Source organism: Rhinatrema bivittatum, chromosome 9 (genome assembly GCF_901001135.1).
Source record: "Rhinatrema bivittatum chromosome 9, aRhiBiv1.1, whole genome shotgun sequence".
Classification (NCBI taxonomy): domain Eukaryota; kingdom Metazoa; phylum Chordata; class Amphibia; order Gymnophiona; family Rhinatrematidae; genus Rhinatrema; species Rhinatrema bivittatum.
In genome coordinates this window covers 41,190,780-41,213,724 of record NC_042623.1, presented here as the reverse complement: position 1 = coordinate 41,213,724, position 22,945 = coordinate 41,190,780, and the positions used below count along the sequence as shown (strand labels likewise).

Below are 22,945 nucleotides of genomic sequence, written 5' to 3'. Positions count from 1 at the left end.
AATCCGGAGGCCTACGTTCCATTCTAGATCTCAGAAATCTCAACAAATTCCTAAGAAAAGAAAAATTCAGGATGGTGTCGCTGGGCACCATGCTTCCACTAATACAAAAAGGAGATTGGCTTTGTTCTCTGGATCTTCAAGATGCATATACTCACATTCCTATATTCCCGCCTCATCGCAAGTACCTACGATTCACGGTAGGACATCAACATTTCCAATACAGAGTGTTGCCATTCGGCCTAGCTTCAGCTCCCAGAGTATTCACCAAATGCTTGGCAGTGATAGCAGGACATTTACACAAACAAGGGGTGCATTTTTTTCCTTATCTCGACGATTGGCTAATCAAAAGTCAATCACAACAAGGAGCAGTAACTTCTCTAACTTATACGATACAGTTACTTCACAAACTGGGATTCCTCATCAATTATCAAAAATCCCACCTGAATCCTTCTCATCTCCTCCAATTCATAGGAGCAGAATTAAACACAAACCTTGCACAAGCTTTTCTTCCAGAAGACCGTGCACTCACACTGTCCCAGTTGGCGTACTCAATGTCCATACAACCACAAGTGACAGCTCATCAGTTTCTAATCTTACTAGGCCACATGGCTTCAACGGTTCACGTCACTCCTATGGCAAGACTTGCCATGCGACTAACCCAATGGACTCTTCGATCACAATGGATCCAAGCCATCCAACCACTTCATTATCAGATACAAGTAACCCACCAACTTCGCTCCTCGCTACAATGGTGGATAATCAAGGACAATTTACGCAAGGGCCTACCCTTCCAAAAACCGGTCCCTCAGATAACTTTAACTACAGATGCATCCACCTTGGGGTGGGGAGCTCACCTAAACTCTCTTCAAACTCAAGGAACTTGGACAAAACTCGAAGCCACATATCAAATCAATTTTCTGGAACTTCGAGCTATACGTTATGCGCTGCATGCGTTCAAGGACTGCCTTTCACACAAGACTGTGCTAATCCAGACAGACAATACAGTAGCCATGTGGTACATCAACAAACAGGGAGGTACGGGCTCATATCTCCTTTGTCAAGAAGCTGCACAAATTTGGGACTGGGCCTTGAACCACTCAATGTTCCTACAGGCCACTTATCTAGCAGGGATTCAAAATGTCCTAGCAGACCGACTCAGTCGCCAGTTCCAACCACACGAGTGGTCTCTAAATCCCTTAATAGCGACCAAAATATTCCAACGTTGGGGACAACCAACAACAGACCTCTTTGCGTCGCATCTGAACCACAAGGTGGACAACTTCTGTTCTCTACACAAACAGAAGAACCAACCAGCCAAGGACGCCTTTGCTCGCCCTTGGAACTCAGGCCTACTATATGCATATCCTCCAATACCGCTTATCACCAAGACGTTGGTGAAGCTCCAACAGGACCAGGGGTCCATGATACTCATAGCCCCGTATTGGCCTCGACAAGTATGGTTTCCCACACTGCTAGACCTTTCAGTCAGGGATCCAATACGCCTGGGAGTAGCTCCCAATCTCATCACTCAGGATCACGGTCGGTTGCGACATCCCAACCTTCAATCCCTATCCCTGACTGCATAGATGTTGAAAGCTTAATCCTACAACCACTTAACCTTTCAACTAATATTTCTCAAGTGATCATAGCTTCACGCAAACCTTCCACGCGAAAGAATTATTCTTTCAAATGGAAACGGTTTACTCTCTGGTGCAAGCAAAACAATATTGATCCCTTCACTTGCCCCACAACTTCTCTTCTAGACTATTTGTACTGTCTATCAGACTCTGGTCTTCAGACATCATCAATCAGAGTACATTTGAGCGCAATCTCAGCTTATCATAACAAGATAGGAGATGCACCTATATCCACACAACCTCTCGTCAGTAGATTCATGAGAGGTCTAACTCACCTTAAACCACCAATTCGGCCTCCAGTCACACAATGGGACCTGAATCTGGTTATAACAGGATTAATGCGTTCTCCTTTTGAACCCATAGATTCCTGTGATCTTAAATTTCTCACATGGAAAACTATTTTCCTCATAGCCATTACATCAGCTAGGAGAGTTAGTGAGTTACAAGCACTTGTCACGTATGAACCTTATACAAAGTTTCTCCATGACAGAGTGGTTCTCCGAACACACCCAAAATTCCTTCCTAAGGTAGTTACGGAATTCCACTTAAATCAAACAATAGTTCTACCCACATTCTTTCCAAGGCCTCACTCTCACCAAGGGGAAAGAGCTTTACACACTTTGGACTGTAAACGTGCATTGTCTTTTTATTTGAATCGCACTACGTCCCTCAGAAAATCCAATCAGCTTTTTGTCTCTTATGATCCAAATAAGCCAGGTAAAGCAGTGGGAAAGCATACTCTATCCAATTGGTTAGCAGATTGCATACAGTTTTGCTATGAAAAAGCAGGCCTTCCTCTCCAAGGGCGAGTAAAGGCACATTCAGTAAGAGCAATGTCAACCTCAGTAGCACATTTTCGTTCAGTGCCAATCATTGACATTTGTAAAGCAGCAACATGGAGTTCTCTTCACACCTTTGCAGCTCATTACTGTTTAGACAAGGAAGGACGACAAGATTCAACCTATGGACAATCTGTCTTAAAGAACTTGTTTCCAGTTTAATCCCAACTCCTTCTACAACCAACCTGCTGTGATCTTCGGCTGACTCATTTCCTCAACAATGCATTACTGCTACCTGCATGGACAATGACTCAACCTCTAGCTTGCTAATCACCCATATGTGAGGACTAGCATCCTGCTTGTCCTGGGATAAAGCAAAATTGCTTACCTTGTAATAGGTGTTATCCCAGGACAGCAGGATGTAGTCCTCACGGAACCCACCCGCCACCCCGCGGAGTTGGGCCTCAGACTTTATTATTTTATTTTGCTAACGCTTATTGCTACATACAAGACTGAAGTGAGACCCCTGTGGCAGGGAATATCATGGCATGCCGGGCATGCTCAGTAGCCTCAGGCAGCCAGTTAAAAGCTTCTAGAAACTTGCCAGAAGTTTTTCCCGCTTAAGGGCTCCGTGAATGACGTCACCCATATGTGAGGACTACATCCTGCTGTCCTGGGATAACACCTATTACAAGGTAAGCAATTTTGCTTTACCCTCTTTGGGGAGCACAATTATTCCAGCTAATTTCATGGAGGGAGGTAAATCCCCAGTTTTGAGGAATGAATTAAACATCTCCTTCTGGGGTATTATCAAAAAATTTCCAAACTGCTTATAAAAACAAACAACGTACCCATCCAGTCCCAAAGATTTATCAACATTTAACTCTTATATAGCCATAGAGATTTCATACTCTGTTATCTCCTTGTTCATATCCTCTTGTTGTTTCCAGGGCACCTCTGGTAAGTTTACCATATTTAAAAAAACATCAATTTTCTCCTACTTTATAGATGTATCTACCAAATACAAATCTTGATAAAACTCATTGAATCTATCCATTACCTGTCTCGGGTCATGTAACACGTCTTTCAACTCCTTGTTCTTCCTTTGCTTTTCTTTTTTAATCTGCAATGCTCATCCTGCCAGCACATCATTAAATGGCCCACATGGGGCCTCTTCATGCTGGTGGGGAATGGGTACCCTGCCAGCACATCATTGCAACACTGCCATGCAAGTCCTATTCTTGCTGGCAGGATGTGGAACCCTTTTCAGCTTTTTATTTTGCTGCCAGCATTTGGATGCAGGCCCAAAAGGCAGTGAGGCAGCTGCTGTGGAAGTGTTTTGGGGGGTAATGCTACTATCCCAAAATTTTGCCACCTAAGGTGGCTGCCTCACCCTGCCTAATTATAGAACAGTCCCTACATCTAGAAGCTTCACTTTTAAACATGTGCAAAAACTAAGTCAATTGAAAATATATTTTGTTCCTTAGCAATTCTAAAATTAAAACACAACAATGTTTGAGGCAGTAACAGAAAGTTACAAAGTAATAGTGAATAGGTAAATTAAGCAAATATGCCCTGACATTTACAGTGTTCACACATACATTTTAAGAAGGTGATATGAAACAGTAAAATGAAAGCAAATTCAGATACCTAAATTCTGAGAAATATACATCATGTTTTCGGGGAGAAACAGGATGTGGCTTTAAGATTTCCTGATTGAAAGCAGGGAGGGTTAGTTTCTCTATTTCATGATCTTCACTTGTAAACGTGTCAGGTCTGATATTTTGATGAACTGTTCAGCTTTTTCCCCCTGAGACTAGGTACAATATAATTGTCTGCAGTGGCTTCCTCTTTTAAATGTATGTTCTCTATAAACCTGTTTTTTCTCATGGGAATAAGGAATTTACTTGTATACAGTAAATACTGACTAAAATGGTACTGCCCTCCCAATGCAGCATGTCCGCAAAATATGTATATGCTGGGGGACATAGCCTTTTATACATTTTGTGGATGCTGTTTCAAGGATCAAATAAATTATTTTGGTTTATTGAATTATTTCCTATTTCTTGTAGAAGATTTCTCATCAGACTATATTTGAATGAGGTTTACTATATTCCTGTTGATGACCACTGCACTTTTTTGATTGTCTATCTAGCTGAGCGGTGTGGTTTTCTCCACTTGCTTTGCTGGATTATATTTTGTTTTACAGATTTCATATACTTCTCTGCTAGAGTCAGCTTCTAGTTCTGCCTGCCCCATTATTGAGTCCTTCTACTAGTTCTCCATCTCACTCTCTTTCAAAGTTTTGTAGTCCTGTACACCATGTTAGCTATATTTCAGGCCCCTTTTCTTCTTACTGTCAGCTCTTCAGCCAGGTTTGTCTCTCTCCCACCTTTGAACCTTCCCTCTTCCTGCATCTAAACCAGATTATTTTAAGTAGTGTGGAGAAAGGGAAAGGACAATATAGGGCAAAGCAATTTTTATATTCCTGATTTTATACAGAATTGTTTATTAGTTAATGATTTGGGTCTAAGCCAAGGTTCATAGGAAACTTGGATTACATAGAAACATAGAAATGACGGCAGAAGAAGACCAAACGGCCCATCCAGTCTGCCCAGCAAGCTTCACACATTTTTTTCTCTCATACTTATCTGTTTCTCTTAGCTCTTGGTTCTATTTCCCTTCCACCCCCACCATTGAAATATCTAGCTTGATTAGTTAGGGGTAGTAGGGGTAGTAACCGCCGCAATAAGCAAGCTACACCCATGCTTATTTGTTTTACCCAGACTATGTTATACAGCCCTTATTGGCTGTTTTTCTTCTCCCCTGCTGTTGAAGCAGGGAGCTATGCTGGATATGCTTGAAGTATCAGTTTATTCTTCTCCCATGCTGTTGAAGCAGAGAGCCATGCTGGATATGCATCGAAAGTGAAGTATCAGGCACATTTGGTTTGGGGTAGTAACCGCCGTAATAAGCCAGCTACTCCCCGCTTTGTGAGTGCGAACCCTTTTTTCTTCTCCCCTGCCGTTGAAGCAGAGAGCTCTGCTGGATGTGTGTAGTATCAGTTTTTCTTCTCCCCTGCCGTTGAAGCAGAGAACTATGCTGTAGGGATGTGAATCGTTTTAGGACGATTAAAATTATCGTCCGATAATTTTAATATCGTCTTAAACCGTTATGGAACACAATACAATACAGATTCTAACGATTTATCGTTATAAATCGTTAGAATCGTGAGCCGGCACACTAAAACCCCCTAAAACCCACCCCCGACCCTTTAAATTAAATCCCCCACCCTCCCGAACCCCCCCCAAATAACTTAAATAACCTGCGGGTCCAGCGGCGGTCCGGAACGGCAGCGTTCCGGAACGGGCTCCTGCTCCTGCATCTTGTCGTCTTCGGCCGGCGCCATTTTCCAAAATGGCGCCGAAAAATGGCGGCGGCCATAGACGAAAAAGATTGGACGGCAGGAGGTCCTTCCGGACCCCCGCTGGACTTTTGGCAAGTCTCGTGGGGGTCAGGAGGCCCCCCACAAGCTGGCCAAAAGTTCCTGGAGGTCCAGCGGGGGTCAGGGAGCGATTTCCCGCCGCGAATCGTTTTCGTACGGAAAATGGCGCCGGCAGGAGATCGACTGCAGGAGGTCGTTCAGCGAGGCGCCGGAACCCTCGCTGAACGACCTCCTGCAGTCGATCTCCTGCCGGCGCCATTTTCCGTACGAAAACGATTCGCGGCGGGAAATCGCTCCCTGACCCCCGCTGGACCTCCAGGAACTTTTGGCCAGCTTGTGGGGGGCCTCCTGACCCCCACGAGACTTGCCAAAAGTCCAGCGGGGGTCCGGAAGGACCTCCTGCCGTCCAATCTTTTTCGTCTATGGCCGCCGCCATTTTTCGGCGCCATTTTGGAAAATGGCGCCGGCCGAAGACGACAAGATGTAGGAGCAGGAGCCCGTTCCGGACCGCTGCCGTTCCGGACCGCCGCTGGACCCGCAGGTTATTTAAGTTATTTGGGGGTGGGGGGATTTAATTTAAAGGGTCGGGGGTGGGTTTTAGGGGGTTTTAATGTGCCGGTTTTTCGATTTTTCAATTTTTCGATTTTTTAACGATTTTTCACGATATTTTACCCCCCCAAACGGCAACAATACGATTCCCTCCCCCTCCCAGCCGAAATCGATCGTTAAGACGATCGAGGACACGATTCACATCCCTACTATGCTGTATATGCATAGAAATTGAAATATCAGGCTTATTTGGTTTGGGGTAGTAACCGCCGTAACAAGCCAGCTACTCCCCTCTTTGTGAGTGCAAATCCTTTATTCCACATTTCCTCTTGCTGTTGAAGCTAGAACGATGTTGGAGTCACAGTAAGCATGTGTACGTTTATTGAATAAGGGTATTGTCTCCAGGCAGTAGCCATCATTCTGGCGAGTCATCCACTCTTCATTGGCGGCCTCTTAGGGTTCCATTTACAACTTCTGTGTAAAAGGAAGGTTTATGTGGGTGTCCGGGTTGGAAATGTGCTTTATTTGTAATTTATACACAAGGCAGAGAATCTAATATAAATATATAGACAAACAGCATACTTTCGGGTTCCTTATCCATGCTGGTACTCATGGATAGGAGCTGGGTTGTTGATGAGAGAGGTGTTCCCAGTGGTGATTTTGTGCTGGGTCACTGATCTCTAACCTTTATAGCTATGTCTGTTGCCCATGTGGGCTGAAGAGAAAGACACTAGAGGAGGAGAAACAGAGCTGCTGCCTGTTCTTGAAGTGTCTAGAGACGTAAGTAAGTAAGAGACTGCTGGGCACTAGTAGGGGGGTTAAAAGAGTTAAAAGAGAGAATGCTGGGATGAGGTGGTAAGAGAGAGATTGCTGGTGAGAAGGTGGGGAATTCAGAGAAAGGGAGACTTCTGCAATGAGAGATGTATGGGGGGAGAGTTGAGACAGGCCCATACTACTGTAGCTACTTAGGAAAGTGGGTGGGTGTAGAGTGGAGGTTGGTGCAGGCTTTTCCCTTTAGTTGTGGCTTTGATCACCTTGAGGGCAGGGGAGGAAATGTGACAGGAAGTTGATATTCTGGTCTGACAATTTAGCTGTTGTAGAGGATATCAATAAATAATCAGCAAAGTGCCCTAGAGTGGTGAAATTGACGAGGGTATTCGTATTGTATTGCTTACAGCTTAATACCATGGCATAAGCAATGCATACTCCAGGCTGGCAGAATACTATAGGTGACTGTTTCTCCCATTTCAAGTAGTTGAGGAGGGAGTGGCAATCCCAGAGGATTTCTGGTTGAGGAGGGGGTGGCAATCCCAGAAGTTTTATGGAAGTTTGGAGTTCTTCCATGTGGTACCTAATCCAAACATTCTTAGCTCTGAGTACTTGGATAGCTTACAAGTTCGGTATCACATGCATTTTCTGCAAATGAAAGATAGCACTGGGACTGGTCCTTGATAGTCTTCTGACTGACTTCTTGGTGTACACATATAAAAGGAGTGTATCTAGGACAGGATCTAGGAGTGTATCTAGGACAGGATCAGGATGAAATGATGGGGCAACACAATCTGTAGTTTCGATATCAGGACACTGCTGAAGGAGTGGGTATACAATGCTATTCCAGTCCTGTATAGCTGATGACCAGTAATCCACAAAGTATTAATGCAGTTATGGTCAGTACTGGGATTGGTGCACATCAGAATTTCAAACATTATTGTTTATTTATTTTAAAGTATTTATATCTTGCTCCTCCAAATAGTTCGGGGTGGGTTACACAATAACATACACAATAGTAAATAAAAACATACTAAATTACAAAATAAAAGCAGTTAATTCCAAAATCTGATACAGATGGAATAGTATCAGCAGGGAACAACGCTGAGACAAATAGTTCTGCTGGGACAAAGGTCTGGAGTTAATCTGAGGTGTTAAATGCTTACTTGAACAAATAGGTTTTTAGTGTACACTTGAAAAATTTAGATTGCTAGTGGTAATGAGTTTCAATAAAGTGACCCCACTATGGAAAAGGCGCATTCACGAGTCTCAGACAATTAAACAAATTTGGGTAAATTCTGCTTGTGGAACGGATATTTCGAATAGAAGTATATATCTTTAAGACAGAGTAAATCCAGGGTGATTTAACATTATTGAGAAAGTTATGAATAGTGACAGCCAAGCTGTAGCAGACTCACCAGTGAATGGGAAGCCACTGAAGGGAAAATAACACAAGGGTGATATGGTCATGTAGTCTAGTACCCAGAAGGAGTCGTGCTGTTGCATACTGGATTATCTGAAGCAATCTAAGTGCATAAATTTGAAGTCCAACATATAAAATGTTACAGTAATCCATGGATAAGAATATTAAAGACTGTAGGACTGAACAAAAGTCCTCAGGAATGAGAAGTGGATGGAGGTGGCATAGCATACACAGCTTCATGAATGAGTTTCTAATGACTGATTTTATGTGAGATTGCATCGAGAGAGAGAGGAATTAAGAGTGACACCCTTGCATTCTCTGCAGTGCTGTGGATAGAAGAGCTTGTTGCCACATACAAGATGGCATAGGGAGCAAAGTTTAGTTTAGTTTATTTACTTAATTGCTATTTCTTACTAAGGCAAATCATAGAGATGTACAATAAAACATTACAATATGCGGAAAATAAAATAAAACAAAAAAAGCAATAAAACAAGTTATGTATATAATAAAACAAACTAAAACAAGTAAGACTAAAAGGGTTGCCTTTCCAGAATGTAGAACTCAAGGGGAATAGAGTGCACATAAAAATCGAAAGGTCCAAGACTGACCAATTAGGTAAAGTTTTGCATGCAGTTCCACCACTATACACTTGTCTGTTCGTCTGTATAAGAGCCTATCTTGCTGAGAAGCCACAGGCAGGGACATTATTATTCACCAGGATTATTCTCCACTAATCACATATCTGTTAACTGCAGTAAACAAGCCTTGCTAAAAATATGGACAGACAATCAGAGTTTGGGACTAACTAATTCAGGATTGGGGCAGTTAATGTGCAGCACAATTGGGTTTCCCAGGAGTGACAATTCAGAGCTTGGGTCACTAGAGATCCAGCTCCTACAGTAGTTACCTTTGGTCTGGTCAAGAAAAGGCCAGTGCTCCTGGACCCAGGGGTGGAGTACAGGAAAATATCAGCCTGCAGGAAGTTTTTCAAAACCGGCCCACAGAGTACCTGTCTAACTCCCTTGTGCATTTTCCTTGCAGCGTGTGTTTCAGCAGTTCCCAAATGTTACACTTGGCGGCCCGCATGGCAAATCCATGAACCGCCGCACTCCTCTGCAGTCCCAACGGCGGGCCTGGCTGCTCTCTCCTCCTCATGGCTGCCCGCCTTGTCTCCGCAACCTGGCATGCCCATACATCAGGCCCAGCCTGCCTGCTGCACCTCTGCCCCCCCCCCCCCCCCCTTGAGTGCTCCTAAGGCGCTCTTGCGCCTAGTCCTCTCTCACTTTTAAAGGGCCAGTGACAAGAACGGCCTGAAGGCACCCCCTGATGATGTCACTGCCAAAACCACATATAAAGGTCCTCCAGAAAGCCCTCCAGTGCCTTGACAATATGTTGACTCCGTTGGAGAAGTGCTTTGCCTCTCCATTCCTGGTTCCTGATCCTTGCTTCCTGGTTCCTGATCCTGCTGGGCCTTTCCATGTCCATTGCACAGTGATAGATTGCTGAATTAGAGAAAACCACGGTTGCCAACCTACTGATTGTGTCTATTGAACTTTATATTTATTAAGTATTTTCTGCTTTGTATGTTCCCACAGTGTACAAGAATCAGAGATCCAGCTGCTGCATGATGCTAAACATTTCACAATTGAACTGGAACAGCAACGGGAGGCGCTGCAAAAAGCTGATGCTTTCCCAGGGGAACTTAAAACCGAAGGCACCAATCTGAGACTGCAACTGCTTAAATATCAAAATGATATTGATGAGGCCAGAGAAAGAGAGTACAATATGCAATACAGGCTTGACCGGTAGGTAGCTGACCTCAAAATTTAATATATTAAGACACAAAATAAATAACTTTTCTCTGACTGAGGTACTGAAGGTCTTTAAGACAGTGTGTCAAAATGCCAGTACTAATCAAATTGCCGAAAATATTAAATTTGCCTGTTTCTTTGACTCTTTTGTATTGGTTTTATTCCTATGGTTTCCTTTTTGTCTTAATATTATTCAAATTTTACATATTTTTCATCCCTTTTGCCCCTGTTTATAAATATGCTCCCAAGTCTAGATAGTATGTGGCTGTTCTATATCCATCTTTTATGTGTTCCATAGGCCAATGTAATAAGGTGCACTAGGCTGTACATACACTTTACTCCCAATTTAACAAGAAGTGTAGCATACCAAAACTGTGCACACAAATCAGCACTCCTCCATGTAAGTCCTAGGTTAATCAAGGCATTAGATATTACTTCCCAGTGCAGAGAGGTGTGTTGGCTTGTCAGGCTGGAAATGTATCTCCCGGTCAGAGATGGAATAAAGTTTCTGTGACTAGTGTAAGTCCATAGGGCTGAACCTTGAGTTCATAGTGCTGGGGTCCTGCAGAAAGCATGATTTATGCATATAACTCATGTTTTATGCTCAGAGAACATACTTTGTGCACAAATCATGTTTTCAGCACAGTAAAACATGTATTGTATGCAGAAATCATGTTTTATGTGCAGAAAAGATTTGAGCACATAAATCATGTTTTAAGCATGCTCAGCATATTTTTACAAGCACATTTTCAGATTAGCATACTTTTTTAAATTTATGAAGCTTTAGAATTCCATTTGCTTACTGCATTGGTAGTTTACTCTTTTTTCAGTGTGAGAGTAAAGAATACTTGTGCTGAAGGTCAGCACACAGTTTTTACTCACCTCTTATTATAGGAGGCTCCCAGTTTGCTACCTGCAAAGCCTTCTGATAAGAGTCAGCACTAGGGATGTGAATCGTTTTTTGACGATTTAAAAAAATCGTCAGATATATTTTAAATCGTCAAAAATCATTAGAGTCGCGATACAATAGAAATTCCCCCGATTTATCGTGAAAAATCGTAAATCGGGGGAGGGGGAGGGCGGGAAAACCGGCACACCAAAACAACCCTAAAACCCATCCCGACCCTTTAAAACAAATCCCCCACCCTCCCGAACCCCCCCAACATGTTTTAAATTACCTGGTGGTCCAGTGGGGGGGTCCCGGCGCGATCTCCCGCTCTCGGGCCATCGGCGCCATTTTGGCTGCCACTAATATAAATGGCGCCGATGGCCCAATAAAAAAAACCCCCACCCGACCCTTTAAAATTACCCCCTTAGCCTCCCCCACTCTCCCGACACCCCCCCAAAACTTTTACACATACCTGGTGGTCCAGGGGGGCCGCGGGCAGCGATCTCCCGTTCCCACGCTATCAGCTGCGCTAAAAAAAATGGCGCCGATGGCCCTTTGCCCTTACCATGTGACAGGGCTACCTGTCACATAGTAAGGGCAAAGGACATAGGTAGGGGCAAAGACATAGTGAGGGCAAAGGCGCTACCTTTGCCCTCACTATGTCATAGGGGCCGACAGTCGGCCCCTGTGACATTGTGAGGGCAAAGGTAGTGCCGGTGCCATTTTGAGTACTGGCAATACTGCCGGAGTGCAGGAGGTCGCTCCCGGACCCCCGCTGGACTTTTGGCAAGTCTTGTGGGGGGTCAGGAGGCCTCCCCAAGCTGGCCAAAAGTCCCTGGGGGTCCAGCGGGGGTCCGGGAGCGATCTCCTGCACGCGGGCCGTATTGCCAATATTCAAAATGGCGCCGGCGCTACCTTTGCCCTGTCACATGGTAAGGGCAAAGGGCCATCGGCACCATTTTTTTTTAGCGCAGCTGATAGCGTGGGAACGGGAGATCGCTGCCCGCGGTCCCCCTGGACCACCAAGTATGTGTAAAATGTTTTGGGGGGGTGTCGGGAGAGTGGGGGAGGCTAAGGGGGTAATTTCAAAGGGTCGGGGTGGGGTTTTTTTTATCGGCGCGGGCCTCACTAAAATAAATTAGTGATGTGAATTGGAATCGGAACGATTCCAATTCACATCTCGTAACGATCAGATTTCCCCCCCCCCAGCCGAACCCGATCGTTAAAACGATCGGGCACACGATTCACATCCCTAGTCAGCACAGCAGCCACCTAGAATGGGCGAATGCCTAAGTAGGAAGAGCTTATATGGAATAAAATACAAATTTGAATGATGAAAGAAATTGTTAGTGATTTTATTTAACTGGCACCAAATCTGTTTTATAACAGTAGTAATCATATGAGAAGATGAGAGCTGTATACCACTGATATACAAGGATTTAATAGCTATAGTATAAAAGCAGTTATTCATCAGGTAGCATGGAGGTCCATATTCAAAAGCATTTAGCAAGTAAACTCAGAAGTTAGCCAGTTAAATGAATATTTGGACACATATCTGACTAAATTCTAGCCAGCCAATGAGTCAGGAAGTTAGAATTTAGCCGGATTAATTAGGGGCATTCTGGGGTCATAACTAGGCGGAGCTGAGTTAGCCATCTAAGGGGTCATTTTCAATAGCTTCCGCACGCGAAAAGGGACTTTTCGCTTGCGATAGGGTAATTGGGGCGGACTCAGCCCCGGAAGAGGAGGAGTCAGGGCGGCACTGGGGCCAACGCTGTGGACACATCGCTGGCAGCGAAAGGTAAGGGCCTTTATCGCTGTCAGTTTCGTGCGATGGCTGCCGGCTTTTGCAGGCCCGCCCCCCCCCCCCCCCCCCAGTACCACGCGATTCATTATTCTCTACGAGAATAGTGAATCCAGGCCTAAGTTAACCAGCTAACTCCGATATTCAGAGTTAGCCTGGTAACTTAGCCAGCTAAGTCTGGTCGAGCCAAAGAGCTGTCCTAAATTTACCCAGCTGTATTTAACCGGCTAACTTTAAGATAGCTGGCTATGGGCCTCATTTACTAAGCATTATTCTCATTGACACAGAATGGGAGAAAAGCTTTAGTAAATATAGAAACATAGAAATGACGGCAGAAGAAGACCAAACGGCCCATCCAGTCTGCCCAGCAAGTCATGCACTCTTTTTTTTTTCTCATACTTGTTACGCCTGGCTTTTAGTACCCCTTAGTTCCATTTCCCCTCCACCCCACCACCAATGTAGAAAGCAGTGCCGGAACCGCATCCAAGTGAATATCTAGCTTAATTAGGGGTAGTAACCGCAGCAATAAGCAGGCTACACCCATGCCTTTGTCCACTCAGACTATGTAATTCATACCTTGTTGGTTGTTGTCCATATACAGATCCTCTTTTCCACATTCCCCCGCCGTTGAAGCAGAGAGCTATGCTGGATATGTATTGAAAGTAAAGTATTGGCTTATTTGGTTTTGGGGAAGTAACCGCCGTAACAAGCAAGCTACACCTCGCTTTTTTGTGAATGCAAATCCTTTTTTTTTTTTTTCCACATTTCCTCTTGCTGTTGAAGCCTAGAGCAATGATGGAGTCTCATTAACCATGTGTATGTACATTGAACAAGGGCCCTATATTCAGTAGTGCAGCTGTACTATTGAATATACCTCCAAAGTTAACTAGATAACTTTGTGTCTGATTATGGACCTCATAATGTATATTTACATTCAAATATCTATAGTGCTACCTGATGTAAAATTGCTTTTGTATTACTATATAGCTACTGAGTCTGTGTAGAGCAGGGGTATATCAGATATGATAAGTCACAGTAATAATGGTGGGCAATGCTAGTGGGAACTTATGTATATACTATATATTTGATTCTCACTATTCACCTATAAAAGAGAATGTGTCTCAAGTTGTGGCTCCTCCCCTCACTCAAATAAGCATATCTCATGCCTACCGTTATGCATATTTCCAAAAAGCAGCATGGTTGCCATGTTGGTCAACATGAGATTTCACCATATATATATACATTTTTATTCCTGTATATATTTCAGTAATCTGTAAATACCTATTTATGTATACATATATACATATATATACACATATATTTATTTATTTGTTTTGGGGTAGATTTTAAGAGGCGCGCGAACAGCCTACTTTTGCTTGCGCATCAGACTCAAGCAAAAGTACGCTGGATTTTAGTAGATACGCGCGGAGCCGCGCGTATCCACTAAAATCCTGGATCGGCGCGCGCAAGGCTATCGATTTTGTATAGCCTGCGCGCGCCGAGCCGCGCTGCCTCCCCCCGTTCCCTCCAAGGCCGCTCCGAAATCGGAGCGGCCTCGGAGGGAACTTTCCTTTGCCCTCCCCTCACCTTACCCTCCCTTCCCCTACCTAACCCACCCACCCGGCCCTGTCTACACCCCCCCCTTACCGTTGTCGGGGGATTTACGCCTCCCGGAGGGAGACGTAAATCCCCGCGCGCCAGCGGGCCTGCTGCGCGCCGGGCCGCGACCTGGGGGCGGGTACGGAGGGCGCGGCCACGCCCCCGGGCCGTAGCCACGCCCCGTACCCGCCCCCAAAACGCGGCCGACACGCCCCCGAAACGCCGCGTCGACCGGGCCCGCCCCCGACACGCCCCCCTCCGAAAACCCCGGGACGTACGCGAGTCCCGGGGTCTGCGCGCGCCGGTAGGCCTATGTAAAATAGGCTTATCGGCGCGCAGGGCCCTGCTCGCCTAAATCCGCCCGGTTTTGGGCGGATTTAGGCGAGCAGGGCTCTGAAAATCTACCCCTTTATATATATATATTTTTTTTTTTTAATTTTTATTCCTGTATATTTCGGTAGTCTGTAAACACCCAATAAACCTTACAGAACATTTAGGAAGCATTATATGTTATTTCTTTATTTTTAGAGTGTTAAGCATTGCCCTGGAATTTGAATGCAGTGATCTGATAAAATATCTAACTAGCTAGTTGTGACTAATGACTGATGATGGAGTTTGCACCCTTGCCCCCTAATTCCACACTCATTCTTCAATTTATTTCCCTTTCCCTCTAAGATTTAGGCTCATATCAAAAACAAGAAGGAGACTGTTTTTTGAGCATGACTTGGCCACAGCATTTATTTCTTATACATTTCAAATTCTCATAATAATAAATGAGGATCTCTGGGCAATTTTTATAAAACTGTTATTAGCCATACATAGCCTTACTACCACTACCCCAAGGTGGGGAGTTACCACTCTTATTTGCTGAGAACCTTGAAATGATCCAACCTCCCTGTATTCTTATTTTGTGATGGCGGCATTTTAATATTGTAAGGTAAGGAGGCCCCATTCGAGCCGTGGCCAGAGTTCCTCCCAGTTACAGACTTTTGTCTGTATGCTAAAGGTAAGGAGGCCCAATCCAAGTCATAAAAGCAAGTAATGGCCACTGCCAGACCTTTCACATTAAGGATAAGGAGGCCCATCTGAGCCTTACAAGCAGGTAATGGCCAGACCTCCCCTTCCCAACTTTATTCGCTCCTTCTTGCAGTGCATAGAGGGCCCACCCCACCCATAGAAGCACAAAACCCCTGCCTTACCACCATCATGAGTGAATTTGAATAAATTTCATTGAAATGATATAAATAGCTAAAATATATGTTAACTGTAAAATATACCCAGATGGATCCCTTGTATGCTCCACTGGCTCCGACAGTCGCCCCTTGATTGTCAAAGACTCCCCCTCTCTAAAGCTGCAGCCATGTTTTTGTATAACCCAATATAATCACTTGCATTTGCTAAAATTTATATATATTTCTATTAATGTATAGCTGCATAAATATATAACTCCCATCATAGTGGGACTGAAAGTTTCTCTTTAGAGTTAAATGTGTTAGAATTTAATTGCCCACTTGTAGTAGTATGGGTTCAGCTGTGACACAGGGTCTCCTGTAAGTCTAGCCCAGGAAAAGATGACCACATATCTGAAACTTCCTAGAAATTCTTGAAATGCTTGAAATGAATATAAGATAAGTTGTAAGGCTAAGCCAGGCATATTTTGTTACGTCAGCCGACCGCAGAGCCTGCGACCAGTCTTTCTCACCCGGTGTCGCACCACCTTGCCGGGGGCAGGCCCCGGCTCCCCGACGATGCGGAGGGGTTGCCCCAATACTGCTCTACTCTTCGCAGCCCTGCTTGCCGCCGGTGGTCCTTGGAATGCGGCGAAGACGCCTCCACCATCTGCCCCTCGCATCCGGTTCCACTAGGCGCGCGCATGCGCCTCTTTAGCTCATTTAAAGGGCCCGCAGCAGGCTAGGGCTGCCGGCCCTCCCCAATGATGTCATTGATCTGGGACTATTTAAGGCAAGCTCTGACAGTCAGAGCTTGCCTTGGCAACAGGTCTCCACGCTTCTATCGTGTGCTAGTTGCTACTCCTTCGTGTTCCTGTTCCTGCTCCTGTGCTTGTTCTGTTCCAGTCCTGCGTTCCTGTTCCAGTTCCCGAGTTCCAGTTCCAGTTTCCTGTTCCTGACCTTCACTTGTTCCTGATTTCCTTTTGAATGGATTCCTGGCTTTGACCTTCGCTTGTTCCTACACCTTGGATAGATTCTCTGGCTCTGACCCTTGCTTGTACCTGACCTTGTCTTCAGCCGCCTGCCCTGACTTCAACTTGAACCTGACTTTGTCTTCAACCTCGCTCCGTTGGAGCCTGCCTCTCCGCTGCTTCCTGGCACCTTGCCTTGGACACTCTTCTCGAGGATCAACCACACGGAGGCCCGCCTAAGACCAGCCAGCCCCAGTACCCAAGGGCTCAAACTGCGAGGAATGAGGGCTGATATTGGTGAAGCTCCAACTGGCCTCCACTTCCCGTTCAGCTCCACCTCCTGACGGTGGGGACCCATGGGGCTCCCCACACGGGTAGCGCCAACTCCGCCTTGGGCCAAGGGTCCACCTCCGCAACATATTTTCCACATGCCTTTGTAGAGGAAGTCTTTCAGGATGATGTGGCATAACATTTGCTGAGTTTTGTTGTACTGCTGGAATAAAGTTATTCATTTTCAAACTCATTAAATAACTTCTCCATCTGGCCTTGTTCTGTGCATAGAACTGCATAACTTAAAGCCACTGTGCAAAAGGACTGGAAACCCCCATTTTGCTTGCAGAAAACTTGCTTGAGAAAATCATCTGTTTCATTAGTTCTGCACGAAGTGACTGAAGAGTTCTGAATTCATATGGCACCATTAGCGTTCATCCTCTTCCTAGGCTGGCCTTGAATCTGTCTCTAGGAGGATTATAAAGCATGACTCTCATGGTTTCCCTAAGCTCCCAGAATTAAGATCTAAGAATAGCTAGCCAAACTGAGTAATTTCTTGTGCTGTGTGGAACAGCCACAGGGAAATTCCCTGCTTTTGGGTTTTCTGACACTAAGGAGGCAAAGCCAAAATCCTTGCTTTTTGGCTTTTTGAACAGTATGGGGGCAACAAAGACAGCTTATCAGCTCATGGGAGAAAGGAGACAGTTGACACAAGGGTCTCCTTTAAGTCCAGCCCAGGAAAGGAGTACTGTATTCAGTTCTGCAGACCAGAGGAAGGCGACCAAAATGGTGTGTGGTCTGTTTCAGAAAACCTATGAGGAGAAGCTGAAGGATCTAAATATGTATACCCTAGAGGAGAGGAGATGCAGGAGTGATTTGATACAGACCTTTGAATACCTGACAGGTATCAATGATGCACAAACTTCAAACCTTTACCACTGGAAAGGAAAGAGTAGAGCTAGGGGTCATGATATGAAACTTCAGGGGAACAACTAAGAAACAATATCAGGAAATATTTCTTCACAGAGAGAGTGGTGGGTGCCTGGAATGTGCTTCCACAAGAAGTGGTGAAGACAAGAGCAGTTAATGAATTCAAAAGAGCATGGGACAAACTCTGCAGATCACTAAAGACTTAAAGAAAGGGATGCGGCGACCATGGGGGATAACCTGCACAGAGTGGCAGTTACTATCCTTATCAGAAAGCATGGGGGTAATCTGGACAGCATGGATACCAACTCTAACATGTGGACTAACTCTAATCCGAACTATCTCTAGTCCGGAATTTGTTATTTCTCCTTTTAACTTAACTTTATCTTTTTTCTACCAGCTACCTAAGCTTCCAAGTTCACGGTCCTCGTTTAATGTAACTTTGTTTCTTCCTTTACCTAGTTATTTTTTACCCCTGTTCGATGTAAACCGTCCTGATATGGTATTTAACCATGAAGGTCGGTATAGAAAAATGTTAAATAAATAAATAAATAGAGCAGCAATTACTATCCTTAACAGAAAGCATGGGGGTGACCTACATGGAGCGGCAGTTACTATCATAAGAAACTCGCTGGGCAGATATCCCGGTTTCGCCTGAAGGGTATTCCCTATCCGGGCTGCCTCTGGTTCCCTTTCATATTATTCCGCCAACTTGCATTCCCCCTCCAGGTCTTTATGCCAGGGACATTCCTCCTCCATATGGTCTTCCACCATATAGAAAGAGCAAGTCAGTGGAGCCGATCAGCTTCCTCATTGCCCCTTCCTCCCAAGGGCTCTTCCTCATGACCATTCTCCGCACAAGGGCAGAAAAGACAAAGGTATTCACACCCATGTTCCTGGGGTGTTCCAGCCTCTCCAAAGTTCCCTTTTTCCTTAGACTTGAGGGTTGCCCCTGTTTTGGAGATTTGCTTTTTTCCATGTAGGTTTTACTCTCTAATGTCAGCTGGGTCTCTAGGCTGACATCCATAGCTCTGCTTCCCTCATATCAACAGTCCCTTGTCAAGTGACCTCTCTGACCACAGTTAAAAGCATGTGGATGGGACTGTGGCCTGGGTTTTGAGTATGGAAGAAGAACTAGTCATCTCTGAGGAGCGCTACTATGGAGCTGTACTCTCTGTGCTTCACCAGGGGGTTTGTACGAGCTGCCTTTCTAGCCTCCTTATGCTACTGGGTATTAACTGTGCTGGTGGAAGGCTTCCGCAACTTCTAGGGCTCTTTCCAATGAGAGGCCTGTGTGTCAGCAGACCCAATTTCCACATGGGCCTGTCAAACGCATCTAGGAACTGTACCAGAAACACTTGTTAGGCTAGTTTGAGTCCAGTCTTTGCTTCCGGCTGCAACTATTTCCAGCCGGCATCCTTCAGTCAGTGAAACAGATTTCAGGGACTCTCCTTGGGCTGCAGGGATCCCCGCTGGAACCTCTTCCAGCATGTTTCTGAGGTATACCCAGATTTCTCCAGGATAGTGGCTTTGACTTTCGCATAGATAGCCCTCCCATCCGGGTTGACTGGGTGAAAATCTGTTTTTTTTTTGTATAAACATTTTTATTGGTGTCAAATATATACAACATTCAACATCATAGAAAAGAAAATGCCAGGGTATGGCACCATTTCGTTAGAGACCCACCTCCCCACCCCCCCCTACCCTCCCCCCTAGCATACAGTACACAATATAAATGCGGAGGAGAAAGTAAAAAGAACAATAAAATAACAACCATTATAACAACTGGAGGATAAGGATTGACCAGGGGCCTGGTCAAGCTATTTGTAACAGCAAGGTAAATCTACTCAGCACCTGGAGGCAATCTGCCCAGAGCTTGGCAAAAAGGAAACATAGGCAGGTGAAAAACCAGACTGGCAGCGTCATTCAGATTAAGATGGTAAAGTACAATAGGCCAGGAACCAACCGGACGGCCCCGACTCAAGCCTATCACATCTCATAGGTAAAGGCCATCACAGGGTAGCAGCTCATCATATAAAGGAAAGTGGTTCCTTCAATAGAGGGTCATGGCAAGTCCTGAGTCTTTGAGGCAATCCAGAGAAGATAGGGATCCCAAGTAGCCCTAAATTTTTTCAAAGAGCGGGTTTTTTCCGCAGTCAACCGGCACATAGTGCAGACCACGTCCAGCCTGTCAAGCACCGCCGCTAGAGATGGGCATCGGGGCGCTTTCCACTCCCTGGCAATCACCAACCTGGCCGCAATACACATCTGTTGAATGAAAGAATGGGTAGACGCAGTTGTGTCCATATTAACATTATTGAGCAAGGCAATGTCTACTGTGAGGCTGATAGGTTGCGACAAGATAGTGGTTAGCTGGACTTCAATCTGTTTCCACAACGATTGGATACAACCGCCCGACCACCACATGTGTAGATATGTGCCCACCAGGGCACAACCCCTCCAGCAAAGACCTGAGGAAGAGGGCACTATTTTAGCCAACCTTTCCGGAGTATATTACCAGCGGTATAATTGTTTAAATCCATTCTCCACTATTGTGGCTGATACAGACGATTTACTGAGCTGGGTATAAATCACAGTCCATTCCTCTTCTGTATAAGGCCGGGGCAAGTCAATCGTCCAGGCTTTAACGTGTGCTGGAACGAAGAGGAGTTTCACATTGAGCAATTGGTAGACCTTAGCAATCAGTCCTCTAGTTACATTGCTAGCAGAGCAATATCCCTCAAAGAGGGTCCTTCCCTTGCCCAGTCCCTCCTTCATCCGTTGGGCCAGACAGAAGTGCCGTAGCTGGAGGTATGCTAGATATTCAGTGCGCGGCATATTAAATTTTTGGCAGAGTGATTCAAAGGTAAAAATATCCTCGCCGGGTGAAAATCTGTTTTACTTCTGCCCGTGAGCAAGTTTGCCAAGTTGGTTATCCATCTCATTTCAGGCCTAGCCAACAGACGAGCAGTCCTCTCTAAGATTTTCAGGAAGACCTCTGGGTCTTCATCAGCTTTCATTTTAAATAGGATGTGAGGAATTGAGGTTGTCTGCGATATCCTGCTCAGAGCAGTCTGCACAGCCTCTGCTATCTGAAATAATACTGTGTGTTGCTGTGTTACCTGCTCTCGAATGGCCTGCTGCTGATTTATTTGCATTCGCAAAATTGAATCTTTATGGGTAGAAATCCCTTGTGTGTCGGGGAAGACTATAGTGATAGGAGTATACTACCGTCCACCTGGTCAAGATGGTGAGATGGACAGTGAAATGCTAAGAGAAATTAGGGAAGCTAACCAAATTGGTAGTGCGGTAATAATGGGAGACTTCAATTACCCCAATATTGACTGGGTAAATGTATCATCGGGACACGCTAGAGAGATAACGTTCCTGGAAGGAATAAATGATAGCTTTATGGAGCAATTGGTTCAGGTTCAGGAATTGGTTCAGGAACTGACAAGAAAGGGAGCAATTTTAGATCTAATTCTCAGTGGAGACCAGGACTTGGTGAGAGAGGTAACGGTGGTGGGGCCGCTTGGCAATAGTGATCATAATATGATCAAATTTGATTTAATGACTAGAAGAGGAACAGTGTGCAAATCCACGGTTCTCGTGCTAAACTTTCAAAAGGGAAACTTTGATAAAATGAGAAAAATTGTTAGAAAAAAACTGAAAGGAGCAGCTACAAAAGTAAAAAGAGTGCAAGAGGCTTGGTCATTGTTAAAAAATACCATTCTAGAAGCACAGTCCAGATGTATTCCACACCTTAAGAAAGGTGGAAAGAAGGCAAAACGATTACCGGCATGGTTAAAAGGGGAGGTGAAAGAAGCTATTTTAGCCAAAAGATCTTCATTCAAAAATTGGAACAAGGATCCAACAGAAGAAAATAGGATAAAGCATAAACATTGGCAAGTTAAATGTAAGACATTGATAAGACAGGCTAAGAGAGAATTTGAAAAGAAGTTGGCCGTAGAGGCAAAAACTCACAGTAAAAACTTTTTTAAATATATCCGAAGCAGAAAGCCTGTGAGGGAGTCAGTTGGACGATTGAGGGGTTAAAGGGGCACTTAGAGAAGATAAGGCCATCGTGGAAAGATTAAATGATTTCTTTGCTTTGGTGTTTACTGAAGAGGATGTTGGGGAGGTACCCGTACTGGAGAAGGTTTTCATGGGTAATGATTCAGATGGACTGAATCAAATCACGGTGAACCTAGAAGATGTGGTAGACCTGATTGACAAACTGAAGAGTAGTAAATCACCTGGACCAGATGGTAAAAAACCCCAGAGTTCTGAAGGAACTAAAAAATGAAATTTCAGACCTATTAGTAATAATTTGTAACCTGTCATTAAAATCATCCATTGTATCTGAAGACTGGAGGATAGCAAATGTAACCCCAATATTTAAAAAGGGCTCCAGGGGCGATCCGGGAAACTACTGACCAGTTAGCCTGATTTCAGTGCCAGGAAAAATAATGAAAAGTGTTCTAAAGATCAAAATCACAGAACATATAGAAAGACATGGTTTAATGGAACAAAGTCAGCATGGTTTTACCCAAGGCAAGTCTTGCCTCACAAATCTGCTTCACTTTTTTGAAGGAGTTAATAAACATGTGGATAAAGGTGAACCGGTAGATGTAGTATACTTGGATTTTCAGAAGGCGTTTGACAAAGTTCCTCATGAGAGGCTTCTAGGAAAAGTAAAAAGTCATGGGATAGGGGGCGATGTCCTTTCGTGGATTGCAAACTGGCTAAAACACAGGAAACAGAGAGTAGGATTAAATGGACAATTTTCTCAGTGGAAGGGAGTGGGCAGTGGAGTGCCTCAGGGATCTGTATTGGGATCCTTACTTTTCAATATATTTATAAATGATCTGGAAAGAAATACGACAAGTGAGATAATCAAATTT

At 44.7% G+C, this 22,945-nt stretch overlaps 1 protein-coding gene across 1 annotated transcript in view; it reads left to right on the top strand.

Moving 5' to 3' along the window:
• CCDC146 (coiled-coil domain containing 146) overlaps window positions 1-22,945 on the top strand; it is a 393,451-nt gene that overhangs the window by 139,947 nt on the left and 230,559 nt on the right. Inside the window, exon 4 of the mRNA XM_029617030.1 lies at window positions 10,197-10,406. Coding sequence (XP_029472890.1) covers window positions 10,197-10,406 — 210 coding nt within the window. The remainder of the gene's footprint in view (window positions 1-10,196; window positions 10,407-22,945) is intronic.